The sequence below is a fragment of the Sarcophilus harrisii genome, chromosome 2 (genome assembly GCF_902635505.1).
Source record: "Sarcophilus harrisii chromosome 2, mSarHar1.11, whole genome shotgun sequence".
Lineage (NCBI taxonomy): Eukaryota > Metazoa > Chordata > Mammalia > Dasyuromorphia > Dasyuridae > Sarcophilus > Sarcophilus harrisii.
Window position 1 is genome coordinate 308,298,259 of NC_045427.1, and position 27,389 is coordinate 308,325,647.

Genomic DNA, 27,389 nt, shown 5'->3' on the forward strand with positions numbered 1-27,389 from the left:
TTTTTTTTGGTGAGGTAACTGGGATTAAGTGACTTGCCCAGAATCACACAGCTAGTAAGTATTAAGTAAGTGTCTGAAGCTGAAAGAGAAAGAAGAATCAAAGATGACTCCAAGGTTGACAACCCAAGGATAATTGGTGGATGGTGATACCCCAACAGACTTAGGAAAGTTTAGGAGAGGGGTTAGTTGAAAGGGGAAGATAAATAAATGTTTTGATTTATGTATTGAGTTTGAGATCTTTGTGGGATGTTCAGAAATATCTAGTATATATTTGATGATGTGAATCCAAAATTCTGATTAAAGATGAGGGCTAGATAAATTTGGGAGCTAGTTGCCAAAGACATCATTGAATAGATTGGAGTAGAGTAGACCACTGACTAAAAGTAGCAGTGTTATCAAAACCAAGAGAGAGAGAGAAGAATATCCATGGGAAAAGGTTTGTTCAACAGAGATGAAAGCTACAGAGAGGTTGAGGAAGAGGAAAATTGAAAAAAAAAAAGGCCAATGAAGAAATCATGGGAAAAATTACTAGATCAAGAATGATATTTAAGTGTGAGATAGAGTATCAATTCCTAATTATATTTTGATTCTTTCATTTTCCCATATATTTAATTGCCTTGGCTTTCTGGTGATTTTTTTCTTCTTTTGGTATTTATACCCTTAAAGAGTAGTTCTCTTTTGAACCCTTAATCCCAAGGGTGGGTATAAGTAGATTGGAGGAAAATGAAGATTCATGATCATGAAGGAGAGATTAGTATTGGTTTCTTAATAAAGATATACTTAAGATTCTGTAAATATTTTAAAGAAAGATGAAGGGCAGAGCACAAGCATGAGAGCAGGAATATCAGTCCCCCTCCAATCCAGTGAAAGAACTTGAAATTGAAAAATAGTTTTCCGGAAATAAACACACACACACACACACACACACACACATACACACACACACAATTTAATTAAACAAACTATTAAATTCCTACTATGCACAAGGTATATTAGACACTGGGGATACTAATTGAAAAGTGAAACGGCATTGATTTGTTTGATTGACAGAGAGCCTAGAAGGAGACTTAAATCAGATTTGAGTATTGGAAGTTTGAGAGAGCTATCAATAGATATAGGGAAGGTAGAAGCAGTCTTCATTTCATTAGGTTAATAATAACATTAAGAACACAAAGAGTGAAGGAAAGAACAGGTTAAGGATTGTGGATCTATTCTATAGAGTAGACAATGGTAATTGGAAAGTTAGCTTTGAGCTTCTTTTTAAGGGAGGATTTCCTGACTTCATTAGAGAGTTTTTTCCTCTAGCTTCTTTTAGTGTCCTGGGATGGAGCAGTGGTGGGATCTTATTGGTTACTTCTGAAGTAATGAAAGAGGCTAAATGATTAATGAAAAAAAGCTCCAGTCTGATGGAGCCATATCAGAGTACCTGATTCAAGTGTTGGCTCTGGGAAATACTAGAAAAGTGAGGTTGAATAAGTCATTTGGCCTCTCTGAGCCTCAACCCAACCCAACCCAGCCCAATCCAATCCAATCCAATATTCATCCAATAAACACTTATTAAGAATTATGCTAGGCACCCAGTCCCTACCCTCAAGGAACTTACAATACATAAAAGGAAGCTGAAAAACAAGGGTTAAGGAGGAAGGTGCCCAGATGGAAGGGTGTGGGCAAGTGAAACCTGATAGGAAATGAAGAGATAACTGACCTGGCATCCTTAAAAAGAGATTCTGGGAGGAGTTTTCCACTCTCTACCCTCTAATCAGAGGGAGGGATGGAGTTCCCAGGGAGTAGAAGATACTGATGATGTCGTTTAAGGGCCGAAGTGATCTTGTGGAATGAAGAATTTCTTGGTGGAAAAGTCCAGAGCAGTATAATGAAATAAGACTACATCTCAAATAAAAATAATCCTCATTATGTAGGTAGATGTGTCAACAAGAAAACAAGAAAAGAAGTTAGCAAGGAATTAATACTATGAAAACAGGATAAGGGAAGCCTAGCATAAGTCACTAGATTTTCCTAAAACACTTACATACTTTACAACCAATGGTATGGGATAGAAGGAAGGAAAAGACTTAATGTATTTCATTTCCACTTAAAATTGGGATTTGATATCTCTTCCACAGCCCAGAAAGGACCAGATGGGACTGTTATTCCCAATAATTACTGTGACTTCTGCTTGGGAGGTTCAAGCATGAACAAAAAAAGTGGCCGGCCAGAAGAACTAGTGTCCTGTGCTGACTGTGGACGCTCTGGTAAGTGTGACCCCTCCTTTGCCCTCTGGGAACTTTCTTACCCAAGCTCCTAAGACTAATGCTATTTTTCACTCTTCAGCTATCTAGGATAAGATGCAGGAGGGGGAATGATTCAGAGTAGTAGTAATGGTGATGATTCTGACTTTTTTTCAGGTCTTAGAATTTTGTGACTTAATTTTAAAAAATTCTAAAGGATGAGAAAAGTTACTCATATATTTCTGGCTTTTCTACATGCAGATTTCTTTGGTGTGTGTGTATGTCTTGTTGTTGTTATTGTTGTGGTTGTTGTTATTATTGTCGATGTTGTGAAAGACACTAAGGTGGACCCAGAACACACTGAAACACAGTCTCCTTGTATTCCTTTATTGGTTAATGGTGCATCTCAATATGCAGAGTTGTTGGATTAATTGAAATGGTTGGGGTAGATATGGGGGAGAAGGGAGTCAGTGGGAGAAAATATCCAATAATGATGTTGGAAAACTTGTTATGTCTTCAAATTGCCATCAGTTTGGGTATTAACGACCCTTGGATTTCTTGGTAGTTGCATGAATAACACTTTCATTGGCCATACATTCCATACATTTTCTCATGTAGACCCAGAACAAAGAAAACACAGCAGACTGAAAGCTAAGAGGTAGGGACTCTTATAGCTTAGATGCTTCTAAGTGGTCTTAGTAACCTTTTTATTTTTTTTTATTAGTTCCTATTTTCAAGGACTTAAAGAAAGTACTCCACTTTGCTCTTATTCTTTCTCAAAATAAATTTAGGTTTTTTCAATTTTTCTCAAATTGTTTTGTTTTATTTTGCTTTTTGAATCCTACCTAAGTCATTATCTGTAGTTTATCAGAGTTGATCAGGACAGGCTATTTTACATAATTGTATTTTATTGTTGTTATAAATAGACTTCCAGAATCTCAGTGGGACTTTAGGAACTTTGAATGTTTTGAGTTCCAAACTTAAATGATGCACTAATCCTCTTTACAACATCCTTATATGTGGGAACTCATTGCATTACATGGTTGCCCATTTCATTTTTAAAATAGCTTAAGTTCTTCCTTATATTGAACTAAAAGGTAACCTTGTAACCTTCATCCATTTGTCCTAATTCTTCCCTTTGGAGCAAAGCAAAATATGTCCAAGTAGTTAAGGTGAAAAGGTGACAAGAGATTTCAATCTCACCTAAATACTGCAAGTGTTTCTGCCCAAAAGCTAAAAAACATTTCAGAATACTTTAGGCAGCTCTGAGCATAGCGGTGAGAGATGGTCCCCTTCACTTTCCTTTCCTCTCTCAGCCTTCATGGGGTTGCTTCTTACTCCCTGGATTGCTCTCACTCCTTATTTCTTCCCTTGCTTTGTCTACTAGTCATTAGCCTGCACCTTTTGTTTTGGGGTGTCAAGAAGGATATAGACATAGACCTAGTAGAGCTGGCAAGCCAGCTGTCAACAAAGGATTCCAATTCCCAATCTGTATAACCTCAACATTAAATCAGCAGACCCAGTGACAGAGTGATTCTCTTGTATGTAATTTTACCCAATTTCTTCTGGAAGTAATTTGTTCAGTTACTTTTCCAGACACAATCTATAATTGTTATTGTATTGGACTTCTAACTCTGACAGGTGGTAGCTTGGGGAGACAGAACCTGTGTAATTGCTGGACTCTGATCAACAAAAAGTTTTTTAAAAAGCTAGTAACACACATATTTCTTTCTACATATAATATACATGCATTTTATGTGTGTATATGTATGAGAACATATTAAAAACTCACACACTCCATGCCCAGAAATATACAGTATATAGAGATGCTTCAGCACAGCAAGCAAAGACATCTATTGCAAGTAGTAATGACTAATGGAGGAACCAATAGTGAGTAAGTGACTCTCCATTTGAAACTTCTCAGCTATACGTCTTCAATTTGCTTTCTTATCTTAAAAAATATATATAGGTAATTATCTTATGCTCCCCATAGTTTTTTCCCCCCTCACACTCAGCTAGGATTTATTTGTATGGACCATTCAACCAAAGTCTATCTCAAATATCTGTCAAATAGCTGTTTGCTTCGCGATTGGCTTATGGCTCCGTTTGTCAAGCTTGGGAAGACAGGTTGGATGATATTTCTGGATAGCTTTTCTGGTGTCTCTTCAGGGAAGAGATAGGATCCAAGAAGAGCTATTTAGCCTTTCCCACTTTTCATTCTACCTCCATTATCCCTTAGGGTCTGAGATACTTGAAACTGGCAGCTTCAGTGACTGGGATTATAATAGTTTGAGGCACTCCTGGGGTCCAATATGAATGTGGAGAAGTGTCAGTTGCAAATCTGTAAATTTTAGCACTTTATACAATGATAAAATTTCTTCATTTTTAGTCCCTACTCTTTCTCACCTGATGTGCCACCTTTGGTTAGACTTAATACTGCTTTGAACTTTTGAGAGTTCTAAGATTCCTGACTAAGGGCATTTTAAGTGGCTGAAATGGGTTGTGTGTCCAGGGTTAGAGGGTCTTGGTCTTTTTTATTTTCTAATCACATACAGGAGAATACAACTATGTATTCTCTGACGACTCATTAGACTTTACAGTGAGGTTTTTGTTTTTGGCCGGGAGGGAGGTCGAAATGAATTACATGATGTGGGGGTGAGAGAGCAGACAGGGGTGGAAGGTATAGAATGAGAAATGGATGAAAATAAAAATAAACTGGGAGAGGATTAAATGCCTCTAATGGGCTATCTGACAGCAATAAATTTGTGAAACTGGCTGCCAAACTGAAGGACAGTCGTTGTGCAAAGAGGCAAACAGCCTTTAAGTTGTGCAGGCTTATAAGCCGTCGGGAAAACATTCTCTTGGCTGGGGTGGTAATAAGAGTGGGAAAAACACATTCCTGACCCTTTCACTGCCAGAAGCTTTGGATACTTGTATTGTAGTACAGGTATCTTTTCTCATTAAAAAACAAGCAACAAAACAAATCCCCTACCTGTAAGACATTCCCGTTGTCCTATTGCACAATATCATGCCACAAGGTGATATACGTTTCATCCCTTTAAATCTCAAAATAGTGCATTGTCTGACAGTGGTAAGAATAACCTTGTAATAATATGATATTAATATGAATAATGCTGTCTGTTGCTTAACCCATGTGCTGATATATTCATCATACATGTCAGCTCATTTGGGAGGAGAAGGCAGGAAGGAGAAGGAGGCGGTGGCCGCAGCGCGAAGTACGGAGGACTTGTTCGGTTCCACGTCTGAAAGTGACACCTCAACTTTCCACGGCTTTGACGAGGATGATTTGGAAGAGCCTCGCTCCAGTCGAGGAGGACGCTACAGTGGCAGGGGCTCTCCCACGGCAGACAAAAAAGGCGGCTGCTAAATCCATTCAACAAACTCTGGCCCATGGGCAGTAGCCCTTTGTACTTTGGTTGTTGTTCTGGTCCCATTAAAAAAAATAGAACTTTAGATTACCTCCTCTCTCCCACCCACCACCTTCCCTGCCTTTTCCTCACATCCTCCATATCCTCATGTCCCTTTCCCTTTCCCTCCACATTCCTCTCTCTCATTAAAAGTTTTGGTGATATATACCAAAAGCACAAATTTTAAAAATTCAGAAAACTCAAAAGATGACTCCCTCTCGCCTCAGAGAGAACTTCAACTTAAAGATTTTTCTTCTGAAATCAGAAATCATGTTGGTTATTTTTTGGGAACAAACAGATGGGGTATGTACATCTTCCCTAAACCATTAAAAAACTCAAGTGGAGTCATGTTTTTCATTTTTTTTCATATTTATTGGCAAAATGACGAGAACACTAACAGACAGGTTGGAGAAAAACAACCAACAGAAATAAGGTTTTAAAAATTATTATTTTACAATCTAGATATTATTAGAAATAGATTTTTTAAAAAGATAAATAAACCTAATACCATCCCATCTAGGGGAGGAAAAGGCACTGGAAGGAGAATTGTCCCAAGGAAACTTAGTTAGGGTGACTTCTGTGATGTGAAATTTTTGATTTGGTGTCCCATTTGATGTTTGTGGATCCTCACCCCATCCAGCAGTCACACCTCTCCCTTCTTTCCCTTCCCTTCTTTGCCCTTCCCCTTCTTCCTTGACAGCCCCTGTCAGTTTGGAAGCCACAGCAGCTCTGGAGAAGTGACAGGACGAGAAAGGCCAGGTTTCCATGCATCCACCTACAGACACCTCAGTATCCATCCAAAAGCAATCGCCTCCTCTTCAGCTCCTCCTCAGGCAATGCTGCTGGCTTTTCCTAAAAAAAAAAAAAAAAAAAAAAAAAAAATTTAAAAAATTTTGTTTTCTTCTTCTCACTTCTCCTGTGGGTGAAGAGCAATGTCCAAGGGCAGGAATGGAATAGAAGTGGAATATTTGGAACTCAACATTGATGAAACAGCCAGAGGACATGAATCCTAGAAGAAATGAAAAGGAAATATACCTCACTTGTACATTTCCCATCCCATTTTAGAAAATGTACATAAATACCCTTTGGATTGTCAGGCCGTCCGTATTTCTTCTTTATTCTCCTTCTTCTTCTTCTTTTTTTATATGTATATAGTGCCGGCCAGGCACTTTGTTTTATGTTTCCAATAGCACATCCCGAAATTAACCAAAGCAATACTTGCTCAACTTTCCTGGGCGACAGAGAAGAGAAGTCACCTCTCTGATTGGCTGTCCCAAGAAAGAACAGATGAGCAGTCCTCATTCAAAAGGTATGTCTGGCTTGTATCTGTTTTGTATTTTTGGTTCAACCATCCCACCATGATTTTATCATCCCTTTCCTCACCCCTTACTTCCTAGTAGATTGTACACCCATAGTGAGATTTAGTGTTGAAGTGAATTCAACATATAAATCTTGTCAATCAACAAGCATTTATTTGTCTTAGTGGCCATTTTGGCACATGGGGCTAAGACAGAAATACTGTCACATTTTGCTTGGAAAATTTGAAGCTGTTTGGAAAATTTGGAGGGTAAGGCAGCTTGAATAATATGAGAAAATGTTTGGGTAGGTAGTGCTTTCTGTTTTCCCCATCCCCATGGCCAAACCTGAAGTTGAATCCCATAGAACAATGATTGGGAATAGCTAAAGTAGACTTATAGCTGGAGTTAGAAAAAGGAAGATTAAGATAGGTTGTGCTTTTAGGTTCTCTGGGGCTTTTTCTAGCTACCAATATAAAGCTGAACTAGAGACTATTAAGTTTTTAACTCTGAACTTTCAAGTTTTCAAGAAACACTAACTCTGAAAGCAATGATGACATCTTAAACACTCCCAATAGTGCAGACCTAGAAATGTAGTTGAGCATTGAATCAGATAGGCTACTCATAATGGGCTGATGCCTCTGGCATACTAAAGGTAAGAAGGAAGAATAGGTTTGAGCAATAGGATTTTTTAGCCTTTTCTAAATTATATCTTTCCTCCTTAAAAAAATAGATTTTTTAAAAAAGAAGAAATGTAAGAATTGTCTGATCCATGTTTCTAATTAGACAGATGGAGAAATAGAAGTCAAGAAAGATTAAGGGACTTCCCTAATGTCACAGAGTTGGTGGGCGGCAAAACCTATACTGGAATCCAAGTCTGAATCTTGGTGTCCTTTCCAATGTAGCTTTAAATGGACCCTTCATGTTTATGTGTGAACTTAAGGCAGGAGGTGCAGTGATGTTTGATTTATGTTTTTATTCCACTGTAGATCAATATATAACTTCTTCAGGTGTGTGGTTATATTTGGAAGAACAGATATGATCTCATTCTATTGGAGAAAACATTGATGCTTTGTCTGGCAGTGTTCCTGGAAATAGGTCATAGTTAAAATTATAAAATACACCTGCGTGCTTATCCATGTTGAATAGACTTCTATAGAGGTGAAACAAGTCCCTCATGCCCATATTGCTAATGGGCATACTCTTTTCCTTGCTATGTTCTCTTGTTATACTCTATTTTGTCATTCCTTGTTCCTATGGCTCTGACATTATTTTAGTAGCCTTGGGGCTCAGGCAACAGTGAGGAGATGGGAGCTTTTCTCATTCAGCTGATTCACAGAGTTTCTTGAGGTCGGATTTAAAGAGTACTACAGATGATTTTGAAGGCTTTTTCTTCTTAGCCAATGTTTGCAACTTCTGAACTTTTCAATAATAGCTTGCTGTTGTTGAACTAGATGTGGTTTTTATCTAATAATTAGACAAAACCCACAACTTTCCCATTCTATCTCGGGAACCCAATAGGGAGCAATGAGTGCTGGGTTTTCTGAATTTGTCATAGCTCTTAAATCCCCAGGGGAATCCTGATCTGAAGGCTACTGTTGTTTTGTAGTTGCTAATCTGCACTAATTTCTATTATAGACAGCTTTTATCTTTGACTTCTATGACTGGGATATGGGGAAGAAGAGATGATAAAAACTACAAAATTGCAGAAGCCAGTGATATTATAAAGAACATGAAAATCTCATGTAACTAAGAATAATTTCCACTAGACTCAAAGACTGTTATATCTGGGAGGGCCTTTTGGCATCATCTAAGTTAACCCTAAGCTTTTACAAATAAAAAAACTGAGACCTGTATAGCCTCAAGAGTATCTACTATATTCAGGAGAGAGAGAGAAAGTAATGCTGTTATTATTACTAATAGTTGATATTAACATTACTAATAAGTGATAACTAGATAACATTTTAAAGTTTATACATTATGCATATTATTTCATGTATAGCTCAATATTACTCCTGTATTACCCATAGAGAAATTGAGACTCAGAAAGGTTAATTTGTTCATGGTCACACAACTACTAAATGTCAAATATAAAATTTGAATTTAAGTGTTGTTGAGTCTAGAATTCTATCCACTATGCATATTGCCAGTTTTGGAGGATAATATCCCAAAGAAAAGGGGCAGCTAGGTGGCACAGTAGGTAGAACACTGGGCTTGGAATCAGGAAGGTTTATCTTCCAGAGTTCAAATCTGGCCTCAGATACTTAGTTGTATGATCCTGGGAAAGTCATTTAACTCTGTTTGCCTCAGTTTTTTTCATCTGTAAAATGAGCTGGAGAAGGAAATGACAAACTACATCAGTATTTTTGCCAAGAATACCCCTAATGGCATTGTGGAGAGTTGGACATTATTGAAAATAACTGAACAACAATAGCATCTAAAAGGAAAGAAAGAAACCCTGTCACTAACTCAGTTGTATAAATTTGGCAAGTCTTAACCCTTTATGGATTGTATCTTTCTAATCTGTCAAATGAGGGAATTAGACTAGGTGAGCTCTGAGGTCCCTTCTGTATCTACCATTTAGAAGTAGGAAGTGACATAGATTGGTTGACAAAGAAAGGTAGGGAATTGATAAAGTGCCTATTATATGTCAGTTACTTCACCATGTACTTTAAAAATATTATTTCATAAGCAACAGATTATAAGGGTTTGTTTTCTTAACCAATCTGTTTTCATTCTTCAACTTCATTCATTTTGTACATCAATTCATTCAATTTCATTCATTCATCAATCTTTTTCATTTTATTGGATTGTTTAGTCCATTCACATTTAAAGTTATGTTAGATTTATATTTTTCTTCATTTCCTCCAAACCCTACTACTATTTTTTCAAGATATGATTCCCCCTTTTCTGCTGCAAACACAATATTATATTCATTCAGTTACTTAAGTTTTTCTTAAAGTGGCCCTATTCCCATTACTTCTCTTCCTCTCTCTCAATGTCCATTTATCATTTCTTTTCTTATTCCCTTTGGTGTTTTGTGTATTAATTCTTTTTTTTTCTCCTGCTTTTATCCAATTATATAATTATTCTCTCCCTTCTTTTATCCTCCTACTTAGTCAAGTAGATTCCCCTCTCCTTTCCTCTTCTTCAATTAGTCCTTCATTAGTTTTTAAAATCTTATTCTGGTATCGTTTTTTTTTTAAAAAGGATTTTTCCCACTCTCTTCATTAGACTAATATTTTATTTCATCCTCACAATAAATCTTATGAGGGGAATGCTATTTATTATCCCCATTTTACAGTTGATTAAACCAAGGCAATCAGAAGTTAATTAAATTTCCTGGGATCACACAGCTATTAAGTATCTGAATCAATATTTGAACTCAGATTTTCCTGATTCCAAAGCTTTATCCACTGTGCAACTTAACTCAACTTACAAAGTAGCTAATAGTTGTAATATCTTTATCTCTTTTTTTTTGGAGAGTATAGTAGGATAGGGAAAGTATAACTTGTTTCTTGCTCAAAATTATACTGAAAATTAGGATAACTCAAAGACAAGCTTTACCAAAAATAATTTAATATAAAAAATAATTTAAAATAATAAGGGACTTATTACCTTCTAAATCAGTGGATTCAAGTTTAAATTCTGGGTGCCAAGTAAAAATATTGGCTCCCTCCCTGTGTCCCTTGCCCCCTTCTTTCCAAACCATCATTCATTAGAAATTATTTTTATCATGTCTTGGAGGAATAATGTTATTTCTGTAGTTCCTAAAAAATGACAGAGTCCCTTTGGTGGGTGATCTGGGATGTGAATATAACTAAGAATAGTTTTCTTGCATATTAAGGCAGTAACCTTGAACTTTTGTTTTTGGTGGCAGTAGGAGAGGAATAAAAACTCATAATATTGGGGCCCTAGGTATAGGGCTCTGAAGAAGGAAGCTTTCTATAGTACAGAGAATAATGAATTAAGAATCAAAAGACATGGTTTCAAATGCTGACTCAAGTCAGGTTTAATAAGGTTTAATAATGCCTATGTCACCCACCTTACTGGGACGTTGTGAAGAACATAAAACTTTGTAAGCTTTTAAGTTTCATGTAAAATATGAGCTATTATTAATTTAGAAGGACTAGGGGCGGCTAGATGGTGTAGTAGACAGAGCACCAGTTCTGAAGTCAGGAGGACCCGAGTTCAAATCTGATGTCAGATACTTAATACTACTAACTGTATGACCCCCGGGCAAGTCACTTAACCCACTTGCCTCTTTGAAAAAAAGGATTAAATCAGGAAGGGACTGACTGACAAAAAAGGAGTTACATCCAGCAATATGAAAGTGATGGATCCTAATTTTTTTCTGCTTAGATAAATGAAGGTCTTTTTGAAAATTGCACTGGAAATAAAAATGCACATTTCATTTAAAATATTTTAGTTTTTTAATAATGCAATGTATTGCTAGTATTTAAGAGGTGGTTTCAAAAATAAATATGATTTGTCATGTAGTTAATAGTCTCCTGTTAAGCTTTATTGTTTACACTTTGCAAATAAACGTGACACCCAATGGGCTATATAATCTTATGCTGGATTTTTATAGCACTTGAGAGGCTGAAATATTTATTTCTCAGGGATAGCCATAAAATTTAGCTTAGTGACTTTCCTCTTGTAGTATTTGAAAAAAAAACTTATCTATTCCCATTCATAGGGCAGCTGAGTGGTATAATGCATAGTGTATCAGCCCCAGAGTCAGGAAGATTCATCTTACTGAATTTGTATCTGGCCTTAGATATTTACTACCTGTGTGACCTTGGTCCAGTCACTTAGCCCTTTTTGCCTCATTTTTCTTATCTGTAAAATGAGCTGAAGAAGGAAATGACAAACTATGTAAGGATCTTTGCTAAAAAAAAAATCCTAAATGGGCTCATGAAGAGTCATGATCAACAACTCTCATATATGTCTTCTGTTACATCTGATTATAGTTTTAAACATATAGTTTTTATGAGAATAGTTTGGGTAAAGTAAGATGTTAGGGATCAATCTTTTGATTGAAATCATTTAATTGAACCTTATAGAAAATTGAGTTCCTGGTACTGGTATTATCTGAGTGAAGTGGTTGTAGGTTACTTCCTAAAGGTCAGTGGACTCAGGTTTAAATTTTGGATGTCAAGCAAAATATTGACTACTTTCCTCTGTCTCTTGCCTCTTTCCTTCCAAACCATTACTCCTTAGAAGTTACATATATCTTGTATATACAAGACTGGTAATGGGGAGAAGGCAGCAGTTAAGAAAACTGAGTTTTTGATGTAGTTTAAAGGCAACATACTTGTTAAATGACTTTTAATTCATAATTGATTTAAATAACTCTCATTAATTAAAGTAATTTAATGAATCATTTAACTTTTTTATGCCTTGCTTTTTTCCATTGATAGGAAATAGATATTTCTACTTTTCACCTGCCATATTAAATGATAAACTGTGAAGTAACTTAGTTTAGTACAATGTTGTCAAAGTCAAATTGAAATGAAGCATATTGACTTAGAAAACCATAAATTAATATGTATGTTTTATACTATTATTTATTTTGTTCAACATTTTGTAATAATAATTTAATGTGCTTGGGGCTATATTGAGAAGTGTGGAGGGGCTGCATGGGAGTAAGGGGCCATGAGTTACTACTGGTGTAGTGGTAGACAACTGACCTTAAAGACTAGAAGATCTGAGTTCAAGTTCTACTTTTGAGACATACTGTCTAGGTGATGCTGAGTAAGTCACATACCTTTCAGGCAACTCTCTGAGACTATAAATTGCAGAGAGGATGCTGACTTGCATTGATAAGGGGAATTTCCTCACCTGGGAATATACTTTAATTAAAGAAATAGTAGACCAAGATCTTATCCCTGTAAGAAGTCACTAGGTAAAGTCTGTGAAGGACTCTGAACAATTTTCATTAAACATCTAGCTCCAAGGATTTTCTTTTTTGCATTGAAGAATTTTGCTATGGAGATAGCTACATTAGAAATAGGTAGTCTTGAGTTTAAAAATAGACATTAAAAAAAAATGACTCAATATTTACTATTTATGTAAACAATCAGATTGACTTTCTTTGAACTTTTCCCAGGAGGTTTTTGTATGTTTGGAAGTGGAAGTTATGTGTTTAGTTGGAAATGGGGATAGTTAGTGGAAGAAAAGTGAGAGAAGTTATACCTACATCTTTTTTCATAGCATAATCCCAAGGACATGTATTTCTGCCAATGAAACATTAGGTCAAAAGATTATACAATATATAATAAAAGGCTTTTTTGAAGGTGATAATCTATCAAAAATATTTCTTTTTTCCAGTTTATTTATTTTAATATGCATTGTTTTATGAATTATGGTAGGAGAGAAAAATCAGAGCAAATGGAAAAACCATGGGAGAAATAAAAAAAACAAACAAACAGAAAAAAGAAGCGAATGTAGCATGTGTTGATTTACATTTAGTCTCCTTAGTTCTTTTTCCTGGTTGCAGATGGCATTTTCTGTCCACAAAAGATTTCTTTAAGAAAAGCCACCATATTACAAATGGAGGAAATCCTTTTGATTGAGTGACAATTACATTACAAAATGGTTGGAAATAGGGAATGATTTCTATATTGTTATGAGCCTAAAAAGATTTGAGATAAGATTTTTGAGGGGAACTCATGGCATCCATTTAATTGGTGACCCAGAAGTTAGATCTGATTTGTAGTTTGTCTATCCCTGTCTTTACAGATAATAATTAAACAACAGACATTTTAAAGTGCTTACAATGTGCCAAACAGTGTTAACAGAATGGATTTACAAATATTTGATAATGATCCACTTATTTAAACAGTGTCAGTTATAACCAAATTCATTCATTTAGCGAATACTGTTGAAACATTGACTGTAGACATAGTATTTTGGTGAACACAAAAATGTATAATACATAGTTTATGGCTAAAATATTTCATAATCTGGTTGAAAAAATAATACTATATACTTGAAAAATTCAATAGCAATGTGAGTTTAAGAAATTCCTCCCAAACTATCTGATATATGCCAAGAACTCTCCTAAGTGCTACTGTTATGAAGATAGAAATGAAACAGTACTTAGCTTCAAGGAGTTTATATTCTAAGTGTGTATGTGTGGTGGGGGTGGAGGGATTACAGAAAAGTAAATGTTAAAAACACATGCTGGATAGAAATAAATTGGGAGTGGGAGGTGGTCAGAAGCACCTGGTAAGGTCAGGAAAGACTTCTGTAGCAGTGTTACATGAAATGAAGTTTGAGGGGAGCCAGCAATCTACAAAGTGAAAATAAGGAAGGTTTTGCAAAGACATGGAGGCTGGAGATGAATCATCATATACATGCATTAGCAAGGGCGTTAATTATACAGCAATACAGCAATGAGGAGGATAATGTACTGTTGAACTGGAAAGATGGGCTGGAACCAGACTGTGAAGGAAGTTAAATTCTAAATAATAATATAGGTCCAAATTTCATGTGATTTCCTAAAGCAGTCTATGTTTGAATAATCATTAAGGCCTGAAAGGCTTTGGGAAGGCATTATGGAGGAAGTCTTTTAGTACAATGAAATAATTTGGAGAGTCTTTTGAAGTCCCTTAGGATTTGCCCTAAGACCAAAGTATTTGTTTCCATAGAATGGAAGTAGTAGCAAATTCATGGCAAAATCTGTGATTCAAGAAACTGCTATATCTTAATACTCAAGGGGAAAGACAAAAAGAAGACACCATGGATTATTAAAATTCATCGTTGTTTGCTCCAAGGGCTGATTCCATGTTTTGCAATCAGTAGATGCTCATTAAGTGACATTGATCAAATTTAGTAATGAAAACATCATTGAAAAAACTTCTAACTCAAGAATAGTATTTAAGTATGAAGGAGAGAGTATTAGTTTCTAATTATATTATATGAAAGGAAAAATATCCTGGGTAGAAAGGAGTCATATGCTGGGTACTGTTCCAGATAGTTGTAGTCAGAAGCAGGTAGAAGATACTGAAAAGACAAATCAAAAGGAAACAAAACAAGTAAGTCAGCAGAAAGTGACAGGAAGAAAGAATAGAGATTTTAGAAAAGTGAGAGGAAAGTTAGAATTAGTGCTAAGAAGCAGGGAGAGCCAAGCTTCCTTGCAGTGATAGTAATGGGACATGAATGTGGCAACAACACATTAAACAGCCTACAGATAAAATAGCAGGAGAGAATTAGGAGGAAAATGTTGGCAAGAAATAAGGAATAGCTGAATCTCAGGTCAATGACTTGGGGTAGAGGAGGGAAGAGTTCAGAGAAGAAAGAAGGCAGACTGAAGATGGCATTCTGGGGGAAGTAAAATGGACAGGAGTGACCAGGTAGGGGTGGGACAATATAGTGCATCAAGAGCTTTGAAAGAAATTGGGGAGGGGAGCATGGTGAAAAGTGAAAAGGAAATAAAAAATAGAATTCCTATGGCTCTGATGGGGGAGGAAGCATCTGAAAAAATCAGAGAGGAGCAACTAGTAAGAGCTTTGAGAATTTAATTTGCCAGGAAGAAGTCTATAGCAATTTTTCTGGCATCATTTTTTAAAAAATTGAAATAAAGGAGCAAGAGCCAAAAAAAGAAATAAAAAAGCAAATAGATGGAAGAAGATGAGGTTTCCCATCTCTTCCCTTCTCCCCCGTGGAAGAAGGCAATAAAGGGAGACTAAAAAGGTGGCAGGAGAGAGAAGTAGAAGGCAAAGTAATGGTGAATGAATGAATGAATGAATGGCTCTCAAACTTTCTGGTCTCAGAACCCCTTTATATTCTTAAAATTATTGAGGACTCTCTTTCTCCAAGAGCATTTGTTTATGTGGGTTACCTTTATCGATATTTCCCTTATTAAAATATATTTCACATGACTTCACACATATAATTGATCTATTGCTTGCCATTTCCATGTTTGGGGAATTGTGGGCAAAGGGAGAGAATTGGGAACTCAAAATAAAAAAAGAATGTTAAAATAAAGAAAATATTTATCATATTAGAAATAATTAAAATGTCATCATATTGATTACATTGACCTTGAAGCTTTATGAAAGAGTCTCAGAGATTTTGAGGGATTCCCAGACTACACTTTGAGAACTATTGAAGTAGATTGAAGGGAAAGAGCAAAGGAAACACCCAGTGTAGAATTTGGTCAATTCTTTCATTCATTCAGCAAATATTCATTAAGTATTGACTATAATCAGGACCCTGATCACTACTAGTTGGCTGAGATGGATGCAAAATTTAGACAAAACACAGGTGTTTCCCACATGGAGTTTATAGTTTAGTAAGAGAAGGAAACATAAATCAGATCACCATTCTATGTAATATATAAAGAAGCATGGAATAGTGGTTAAAAACTAAGCATGAAAGCTAAAAGGACCTGTATTTAAGTCTTGCCTTTCACAAATACTGAGAAGAGGCCATCTACAATTGACAGCTTTTTCTTCACAGATCCAGTTCCGATAGTATGATCAGAGTATTTTAGAGTTATAAAGCAAAGTGCTACATGAGGTTGAAGGGGGGTCATTTTTAATTGATAGGATGGTGTGAAGGCAGATCAGGGAATGCTACGTGAAGAAGGTAATATTTAAGTTGGGCTCTAAAGGATAGCTACATGATAGATAGATGTTGAATATTGATTCAATGGCAGGGAAAAAGTATGGCAGGGCTTGTGAAAAGGTAGCAGCATTTATTAAGCACTATGAGATGGAGATTTTTGTTTATGCCATTGAAAATATAGAAAAGTTTTAGTGATAGGAATGGAGGAGAGAAATGAAAAAATCTTGGACTTGGAAGAACTCTATGAAAGAAGAAAGTTTGTTGGGAGAGATTTTTATTTGCTTGTGAACTTTTTTTTCCTGGCTGATTTTGCCTTTTTTTCCATTTGGGCCATATCTACCACTTGTGTCTCTAATGGAGCTTGAAATGAACTTGGCTGTCTGTGGGGAGTGTGTGCAGCATGTTCTCCATCTCTACTGCTCTTTTTGAAATTGGAGAGTACCTGTCAGGCTATTCATAGCTCCCAATCGGTCCCCAATCATTAAAGAGTCACCACCAAATAGGTTAGAATCAGTGTTTCTTTATTTCTCATTTTTGACCCTGTTCTTAGCACTGAAATAACTGAGTAAATTTCATTTCAACTAGAACAAAAATTCCATAATTCTCTGGTGTGTTCCAGAGCTGAAGGATGGGTACCTCCTATCTTATCCAAGCAATCAAGTGGGTCTAAGACTGATTCTTCGGATCAATGGGGCCCACTGGTAACTGAAACAGATCTTTTGAGTTAGTCCTGGATCTGAGGGGATCTGCTAGGACTGATGGCCCAATCCCAGTAAAAAACAGCAATGGGACCATGAGGCAAGGCTGCTCCATCATGTCTTGTCAAGGTGGCAAGTATTTCAACACTGGACATTAGTCTTTTCCACTTCTACCCCTGCCCCAGCCTCATGTAAAATTAAATATATATGGGGAACTTGACAGGATGTATAATATAAGACCATTCATTTCCAACAAAGCAACAGGTAGATGGGTTGAATTATCAGAACACTTTTCAGGCTTTCTAAATAGGGAAAAAAAGACTCTGAGAAAGTCACCATGGAGTTATCTATATACTCTTTTCCCCTAACAAAAATCCTGTTTGTTCAGTTTCTGAGTTAAAAAAAAAAAAAAAAAAAAAAAAAAAAAAAAAAAAAGGTTTTGCCGAACACCTAGTTCTGTCTGCTGCTCCTCCAAAGAACTGAAAGTCCAGCTGTGTTCTTTCTGCTTCCTGTGTCACATTACCCAGGAGCAATTGAGTTGCCCTTATTTCAACTGATTTTCCCACTGTTCACTTTCAAGGGAGAAAAAGCAGCTTGGTTTTCATTCTCAGAGCCCCATTAAATTTGTAGTTGGTTAGTTGTTTTTCTTTTTTTCTTTTTTTTATTCTTTTCTTTTTCAAAAGTCTTATTTATTCTTTAATTTTCTGATTTTGAATTTTTAGAGACCTGTTCTGTGGTGGTGTTTTTTGTTTTATCTTTCATTGCCTTTCCCTCTGCAGTCGACTCTCTGTGCTCTGGGGACTCCGGCATCCTTCAAGCAAGCCATTTCCGAAGAAGGTGAAAAGAAGCCAGGATGATTTGAACCTCCTTCTTCTCCTCCTCATTCTTCTTCTTCTCCTCCTCCTCCTCTTCCTCTTCCCTTTGCCTGGCCCCTTCCCATGCCTGTGTTTCAACTAACACAGGAACCTGGACCATGGAAAACCCTCCTGCTCTGCTCAGAGAATTCTTGGAAAGGGCCTAAGCTTGTGCAATAAGAAGAATTTTTTTTTTAACCTTTGATTTTGGTTCCTTTAAGTGTCTGTGAAAAAGTACCCAGGTCAGACTGGAATTGCTCTACAATAGAAGTAACTGAATACAAACTGAAAAAAGTTAACTATTTTATTTATTTCAATATTTAAAAGGAAAAAAAGTGCTGACCTTGCACAGTATTTTTGTTTAAAGTACATTGTACTTCAAAAGATAAAAGCAGGTTTGTGAAGAAGTGAAATCAAAAAAGCACTTAATGTAAAATAAAGACAATATTAACGTTAAGAAAAAAACCACGTTTTTATTATGAAAATAAAGATCAACTCTGCTCCCTCATGCTTTTAAGGAAGCCATTCATGTATGTGCTATAGGTATTTTTATTTCTGCAAGTTGGATATGGTGGTAAGTGAGGAGTGCTTTTTTCTCTTATTTTTATTCCCTCAACGTCACTTGAATCAATATTGACTATGTACTAAAAAAAAAAAAAAAACCCAAAACAAAACAAATCCCCCAAACTTGACTGAAGTGAATTAGCCACTGGGGTGATCAACAAGCCCTGCCCCCAAACTAGCCCCATTTTGTGTGAAAACAAAGAAGCAAGCTGGCACCCAGCTGTGGATTTTCATGGGGCTTTAACATGATTGCATCCAAGAAATGAAAAATCTCTATCCATTTTAGGGGTAGTTATGGTACTTTAAAAAATTCAGAAATGAAACTAAAGATCATTTGAAATTAGAGCACTATTCTATTTTTTTTTAATTCAGAAATAAAACTAAGGATCATCTGAAATTGAAGCATTACTGGTTTCCCACATTTTGGGGGTGGTAATCTTTCATGTCTCTGTAGAAATGCTTAGCAAAGATCTCATGGTGCAGAGCTGGCTTGAAGCACCTGTGGTGCAAGTGGAAGGTCGGGCTCAGCAAGAACAAAGAAAAGGTCTGTGTAACCTAAATGCCAAATTCAGGTTCCTGTTGGGGGCAGAGAGTGCAAGGCTAGAGTGCTAATAGTTATTATAATAATATGATTAAAATATTATAATGATTTTATAATAACTATTAATAACATTATTATTATAAGATATAAATTATTATAATAACAGAACAACAACACTAACAATAATAACAATGAAAGCTAGCATCTGTGTAGTGCTTTAAGGTTTGCAAAGTGCTATACATATGTTATTTCATTTGATTTGAATACTTTGTCATGTGGTCCTGCCAGTGGAGTTGAAAAATAATAATCATTTGAGTAATATTTTAATATTGTGCAAATGGCCTTAAGAATGGATCTGGACTGAAGTGTCTGGATTACTAGGTTTACCCCAGTTTGACTATAAGCATGGCCTCTTTACACTTCTGTGGTATTGAATGTCCTTCCCTTGTAATAATAGGAATGGCAATAAACATACAATTTGTTTGACACTGGAATACTTGTAAATAGGTGCTTGATTCATAGTGTTACTATAAATGGTTCAGTGTATGAAACAATCTCACCCGCTTTTAAAAAAAGGAAGGATGGTAGCATATTCCCCGTTGTTGTTTAAATTGCAAGCTACAAAAACTCCCTACCACTACTCCATCATCTCCATACCCTCGGGCCAGCCTAGCAAGAGATCAGCCAGGGTGACTTCTTACCATTCTAAAGCAAAATAAAACAAAAACAAAATGAAAAACAATATTGAACTGCTTTCCGATCCCTACCCCCAGAAGGTTCAGTTTGACAGCCAAGTCCCCAAATGTTAAGAATTAGAATTGTGATTAAACTTTGCAAAAATACTGGGTCTGCCTCCCATTTTTGTAAACTTCTCAAATAAAATTTATTTCCAGCACCCTCACATCTCCATAAATAATGTTCTAGCCATTCTGTTTTGTAATTGTGGCTGGATTTTTCATGGTGTTTTTCAATATTGCTGGTTTGGGATGTTGTCAAGGTACATGCATGTGTGTTACTTTTACCCCATTGTCTCGATAAGAAGCCATGATGGAGGTGGATTTTGCTCAGAAGGTGTCATGCAAAGCAGACAGAAGGCCAGGGTTGATGTCCACGTCGCCATCATGACTCCAGTCATGTCACTCATAAAACCAACATCATCATCTCCATCTCCATGATCAACAAGGATTCATTAAGGGCCTCCGCTGTGGGTGCTACCTAACTGTGCTTGATGTAGTAGAGCATTTTGTCAGGGTCTGGCTGCAGTGGGTGCTTGTGGTGTACCTGGGATGCTTGACGTTGCTTATCCCATTTGGAGAGGGTATTTATGTGAGCCCATTTCCCTTCTCTGTTGACAGTTGGGGCTGGTGGGGGTCAGCCCTTGTGGAGTTGGAAGAGGGATAGTGTTTCCTGAAAAGCCATCTCCTTGCTGCCCAGGTGTGGGCCACTTTAATGTCACCACTGCTGATGCTTTCTTTCTTAGTTGCTTTAAGTTTCTTCAGCTTAAAAATATGGGAATAACAGCTGTCACAAAGCTGCTCCTCGTGCAGCTGGGAAAATTTGAAATACTGGATTTGGTTTAAATATCACACTCAAATAGGGGATGCATGTGTCCGTAAGGAATAAGTAATAACAATCATCATTGATATTTATGTAGCGCTTTTGTCATTAAGTTAATGAGCATTTATTAAGTGCTTACTGTGTGCCAGCCAAAGCTCTGGAGATATAAAGATAAAAACACAGTCCCTGCCGTCAGGGAGTTTACATTCTGGTGGTGAAGAAACATGTAAATAATCATGTGTCCACAAAATCCATACAGGATATTGGGAAGGGAATCCCAGAGAGGAAGTAAAATTTGCATAACACTTTAATATGTTACCAGATTTGAGCTTTGCCACAATGCTGTGAAGTGGGTAGCACAGGTATATTATACCCATTTTACAGATAAGGAACCCAAAGCTCAAAGCAATTAAGGGACTTGCTCCTGATTAATAAGAATAGTAAATGGAATTTATATAGTGTTCTGTGGTTTGAAATATGTTTTATATACATTATGCCATCTGATTTTTACAACAACCCTATGAGGTAAGTGTTACATATATCATTTCCATTTTGCAGATGAGAACATAGACTGAGTAATTTTGTGATATAACCAGGTTTCCTAAATATCAGAAATAGGATTCAAATAGAGGCTATCATTTGGCCTGTTGTGCCATTATACCTCTTACAGGATGTCTCTGAGATCTTAGCTTTTCACACTTCAGGAAGGTAATTTTGTTTGTTTCTTATGGGCAAATAATTTTCTACTGAAGAGGGATTTTACTTATCCTTGCCCAGGGACCAATCCTTGTTGCTTACAAAATGCTCGAATTCCTGATGAGCAGACAAAGAGCTGTGTTTAATTGTAAGTACTATTTAAAGAAAAACCAGGAGGACTAAATAATAATAGCTAATGACTAGCATTTATTTAGCTTCTTAGGATTTGCAAAGTGCATTTTAATATCATCTCATTTTTTCCCCTCAACAACTCTAGGAGATAGGTACTATTATCACCCCATCTTAGTAATCATCATAATACTAACATTTATATAGCATTTGCTATATGATGGGCGCTATACTAAACACTTTATAATTATTTCATTTCATCCTCCCAACAACTCTATAAGTGGTATTATCATCCCCATTTTATGGATGAGGAAACTGAGGCAACTAATTACTATTAAGTAAGTGATTTTCCCAGTCAGACAATAAACATTTGTTAAGTGCTTACTGTGTGCCAGACATTGTACTAAGTGCTACATACACAAAAGGAAAAGATCCAAATTTTCAAGGAGCTCACACCGTAATGAAGGAGATAATATGCAAACAACTATATTTAATCAAGTAATATATAGGAGAAATTGGAGGTAATCAGTAGAGGGAAGATACTAGCATTAAGGGGGATTGGAAAGGCTTCTTATGGAAAGTAGGATTTTATCTGGGATTTGAAGAAAGACAAGAGGTAGAAATGAAGAGAATATTACAGGCCTGGGGGACAGCCAATTTAAAATGCCCTGAGTTAGAAGATGGATAGTCTTGTTGGATGAACAGCAGAGGTCACACAACTTTTAAGTAACAGAGGCTGGATCTGAATTCAGATCTCCCTATCTCCTGGTCCCAGGCTCTACCTACTATACTGTCTAGCTATCTCCAATTGTCAATAAAACCTTAGAGATTACACTTTAAGAACTTTTGAAAATGTCCAGGCTCTACCTACTATACTGTCTAGCTATCTCCAATTGTCAATAAAACCTTAGAGATTACACTTTAAGAACTTTTGAAAATGTGTTTGACTGCAGGTCTGTGTAATGTTTGTTGTTATTCAATCATACCTGACGTCATGACCCTGTTTGGAGTTTTATTGGAAAAGATACTGGAATGGTTTGCCATTCAACCCTGCAGCTAGTTTTACAGATGAGAAAACAGGTTAAGTGACTTACCTGGGGTCACACAGCTGGGAAGTGTCTGAGGCAAGATCTGAATTAACATTTGAAGAAGAGTCTTCCTAACTCTAAGTACAGCACTCCATCCACTGAGCTACCCAGCTGCCTTGAACCTGGGACCACTCATTCTGATGGAGAAAAAAGCCACAGATTTGGACATGGGAATGACAGAGATTGAATCACTTTCCTTATCCAATTAGAGCTGTTAGTGTGTTAAATATTATGTCAAAGATGGTTTCTCAAGCACCTAAAATTCATCTAACAGAAGTCCTTAAGGCTGAAATATCATCTTCTTATCATCCGAAGCAAGACTATAGATTTAATTATACCGACCTTTAGAGGAAAATACTCCCTTTATTGATAAAGAAACAATAGTTTCACAGAGTTTAAGGCTCAATGATATAGGTAGTAAAAAACAGATTTGGGGGTTTGATCTGAGGTCTTGGTTCCAAGGCAAGTGTGCTTCCCACAGACCATACGGCTTCTGATTTAGAATTACAGTAATCTGATTGTTGCCTGTTCTCTAAATGCAAGTCATCACTAGGTAGATCATTAATTCAATATTGTTTAGGATTATTAGCTAATGAGGCAGCTAGATGGCGCCACAGTGCACAGAGCATGGGGTCTGGACTTAGGAAGATAAGTTTAAATTTGACCTAAAACAATCACTAGCTGTGTGACTCTGGCTAAGTCATGCAACCTTGTTTGCCTCAGTTTCCTCATCTGTAAAATGAGCTGGGAAAGGAAATGGCAAAGCACTCCAGTATCTTTGCCTAGAAAACCCCAGACAAGGTCATGAAGGATCATACATATCAGCAAAAAGTAAAACAAATACCCCATAGTCTAAAGTTTCAACAAAAAATAATCCCCTAGGGTAGCTTTCTTTTGTTATTGAAGGAACAGAAGAAAAAGATTTCCCTCTGAAATTCTGAGAGCCCTCAGGTCTCTTGTCTGTCTGGGTTTCCCCTCTTTCTGTCACTGTGTAGACATTTTTCCAATAGTTTGCCTTGATTAATCTCCTATCATGTTCTCTCCCTTACCCCTTTCCCCCCAACACTTTTCTCTCTTTTAGGCTTTCAGAATGTTTTGTAGAAGCAAAGCTAATTAGAGATTTTACACATGCATTTTTTAAAAAGATCCTCAAGTTCAGAACTTATACTCAAAATATTCCATGGTTTTTTGATCTGGAATGATGATCATAAAGCCAAACACTTGTACTCTGATTACAAGAAAAAAATACACCTTTGAATATATTACTTTTCATAATATGTATTTTGTAATAATAGCTTTTTATTTTCAAAATACATGTAAAGATAATTTTCAACATTCATTCTTCCAAAACCTTGTGTTTCAAATTTTTCTTCTTCTCTTCCTCTCCTAGACAGCAAGTAATCCAATATATGTTAAACACGCACAGTTCTTCTATATATATTTCCACATTTATCATGCTGAATAAGAAAAGTCAGATTAAAAAAGGAAAAAAATGAGAAAGAAAAAAGCAAACAAACAACAACAAAAAAGATGAAAATACTATGTTGTGATCCACATTCAATCCCTACAGTCTGGGTACAAGATAATTCTCTCCATCACAAGTCTATTGGAAATGGCCGAAATCACCTCATTGTTGAAAAGAGCCGGGAATCCACCGGAATTGATCATCAAATAATCTTGTTGCTATGTGCAATGTTCTCTTGGTTCTACTCACTTCACTTAGCTTCAATTCATATAAGTCTCTCCAGACCTTTCTGAAATCATCTTGTTGGTCATTTCTTAAAGAACAATAATATTCCATATCATTCATATAGCACAACTTATTCAGCCATTCCCCAATTGATGGGCATCCATTCAGTTTCCAGTTTCTTGCCACTACAAAAAGGGCTGCTACCATAAGATGTATTAAGAGAATCATAATATCAGTCTTGGAAGGACTCTCAATGGCAAATGTTGTGTAACCTCTGCCTAAAACATAACGCCTTTTACAATAGAATTGACTAGGATTCATCTAGACTTTTTGATTGAAAACCTCTAATGAGAGAGAACCCACCACCTTTTGAAGCAGACCATTTCACTTCCCAATATATTTTCTTTACATCAAAAGATTTTTCTCATCAAGCCCAATTTTGCTTCTTTATAACTCTCATCAGTTAATACTGGTTTTATCCTCTGGGTCCAAACAGAAAAGTCTACGCATTTCCATCGGACAGTCTTTCAAATACTCAAAGCTAACTATCATATATCCTTTAAGTCTTCCTTTCTTTCAATGGGATGGATGCAAAATGTTTCACCATTTAGCAATGTCTTTCATAAAATGGAGCGCTCAGAATGGATATGTGCTTTGAGCAGAGTAGACCTCTCTAGTCCTGGATACCTGCCAGGTATTAAGGTGACCTAAGATTTTTGCTAGTATTTTTGGTGACCAGATCATACTTCTGACTCACTTTAAATTTGTTAGCCACTAAAACCTCACTCTTCCCCACCCCTTTGATTTTTTTTTGTATATTCTCTTCATTTCATGACTTGTGAGGTTGATTTTTACTCAAATAGAAAACTTTATAAGACACTTAGTCTTCTTAAATATCATCTTATTAGATTATCTTGATTGCCTCCCTGAGAAAAGAAGCTTCTAGCATTTGCTACAGAGTTCCCACAGTAAATCCAACCAAGTGAGGAGCAGTAACATCAGAAGAATTCTCCAATTGTCTCTTCTTGTGACAGCATTAGCTGAGTAAGGAAAGATTTTTCCAGTGATGACTCATGATACTTTGTATCTACATTCTACTTTTTCTCTTTTGAGCACCAAATATTACAAGTACCAATCGTCCCTAATTGAATTAAGTAGTTGGTGGGCAAGACAAAATTCTTATAACTTCCTAGAATGATCTGAGATTTCATTTTCTGGGTATTTCAAGGAACTCTAGGTTAGTTTAAGTACTACTGAGCTATCCTGCACCCCTGGACTACTGAGGGCAGAGAGAACTAATAAATAAGATAGGAGCCACCAAAACATAAATAAGGTAAATTACAGTTTCCCCTTTCTTTAAAAAAAGGCATTTGCAAACACTCATGACTTCTCTCAATACCTTGCTCATCTACTTGTACCTGAAAAATTGAGAAAGATTACGTTTTAAGACCTGTGTTCCATGCCTTAGTATCTTAGGTCCACATCTTAAATGACAAAATCACAGACTTTCATAATCAATTGTTCATATTTACATAACACATTAATGTTTGCAAAACATTTTACATATAATATTTGAATTTAACCTCACAATACTCTTGTGAGTAGGGGATATTATCTTATGGGGAAGAAACTGAAACCTGAGATGTTACTGTCACATCGAACAGTCTCTGGAGGTACTCAAATTCAGGTCTTTCTTGACCCCAAATCTATTTATTATTCCCATATTGCCTCTCAAAAAGAGTATCCTTACTATTACTGAAACCAAAATAACCTATTGGAATAAGTCATCTGCCAAATCTCTCTGTGAATTAGTTTTCCTCACCTGTAAATATAATGTTGACCATGAAAATACCACTTCACTTAGCTGGTCCACTAACTACACAATTCCCCATTAGGGGATCTGGAAAAATCCTGCTGACTATCTATTAAATGCAAACACATGCTTCCTTTACTATTAATCACTCTCAGAGTTCAGCTGTAGGAGAGAATTATTGTCCTTAATGCCAGTAGCTTTTGCAGCTGATACTTTTAGATTCCTTTGCACATCTTTAAAAAAAGTATGCAGGAAACAAACATGGTAGATTCTGAAAAAACATTACTCCATCCCTGGTAGAACACCTGGAGGCATATGGGCCTACAATTTAAGAGAGGGGTTGATATTAATCCAACATACTCTGTGGGTGGTGAAAAAATAGTCTCTCAATGGACGTAAGCCTTCCATAGGCATATGTACATAGAGCCTATTGAAGGCTCTCTTCAGTATTTATGATATCTAGAGAAATCAGACTGGGTGATAAGGAAGAATCAGAATCTGACCATTGTCAATCAGTACTATTATATGACCCTATGGATCATTCCCACAAGTGACTATATCTTTTAGGGATATAGGACATTGCCAATGTTGTAATGGGCAACTAGTGATCCTGACATGAGTCATATACCCAGGAAAACTGAGTTGTAATTTCTTCACATGAGTGTGTAACTTGGTATTAAAATTGATAAGTCCTTCTCTTAAATTTTTAGAAAATACTTTGAAATCCCTTAGCCCATTACTTGTGTGTCTTTTGCCAATGATGTTGAAGTTTCTTGAAACTGCTTGTCATTTAGATTGGAGAGTTAGGTATCTGGGAATACATATTTCCCAGAACGTAAAGGATGCTAAGTGTTCTGCTAATTGTAGGATGAACTCACTTGGATATTTTGAAGATTTCTACCGGTCTTGGATAAACAATGATATTTCTTAATTCAAGAACCTGAATATTTATGTAGCAGGTTCATTCACCTAAGCCTTCTTCTCTGAATACACCTTTATTCCTTACCTCTGTGCTCAAATACTCTGAATGAAGCAGAATGATTAGTCATGAGCAGCCATGACTCAAACAAAAAGTTATTTATTTCTGGGAACAGTGCTACTGAAAGATAGACAGATTTGTTTCCTGGAATGAGTTTCTAGGAATCAAAAGAGATTTGGAGTCATAAAAGAGAAAGCCAAGTGATTCCCTTGTCCCCTTTAAATGTGTTTCCTGAGGTCTTTGCTGAGTCCCA

The 27,389-nt window shown here is 36.3% G+C and overlaps 2 protein-coding genes across 6 annotated transcripts in view; both read left to right on the forward strand.

The window, feature by feature from the left end:
* DPF3 (double PHD fingers 3) overlaps window positions 1–6,000 on the forward strand; it is a 330,115-nt gene extending 324,115 nt beyond the window's left edge. For all 5 annotated transcript variants that reach the window (XM_031952579.1, XM_031952578.1, XM_031952581.1 and 2 more), the window contains 2 exons: window positions 2,124–2,252; window positions 5,411–6,000. In XM_031952579.1, the coding sequence (XP_031808439.1) occupies window positions 2,124–2,252; window positions 5,411–5,616 (335 nt within the window). In that variant the 3' untranslated portion in view covers window positions 5,617–6,000. The remainder of the gene's footprint in view (window positions 1–2,123; window positions 2,253–5,410) is intronic.
* A 92-nt stretch (window positions 6,001–6,092) lies between these two features.
* LOC111720490 (zinc finger protein DPF3-like) overlaps window positions 6,093–27,389 on the forward strand; it is a 64,194-nt gene continuing 42,897 nt past the window's right edge. The window contains exon 1 of the mRNA XM_023502179.2: window positions 6,093–6,965. Within this exon, the coding sequence (XP_023357947.2) occupies window positions 6,944–6,965 (22 nt within the window). The 5' untranslated portion in view covers window positions 6,093–6,943. The remainder of the gene's footprint in view (window positions 6,966–27,389) is intronic.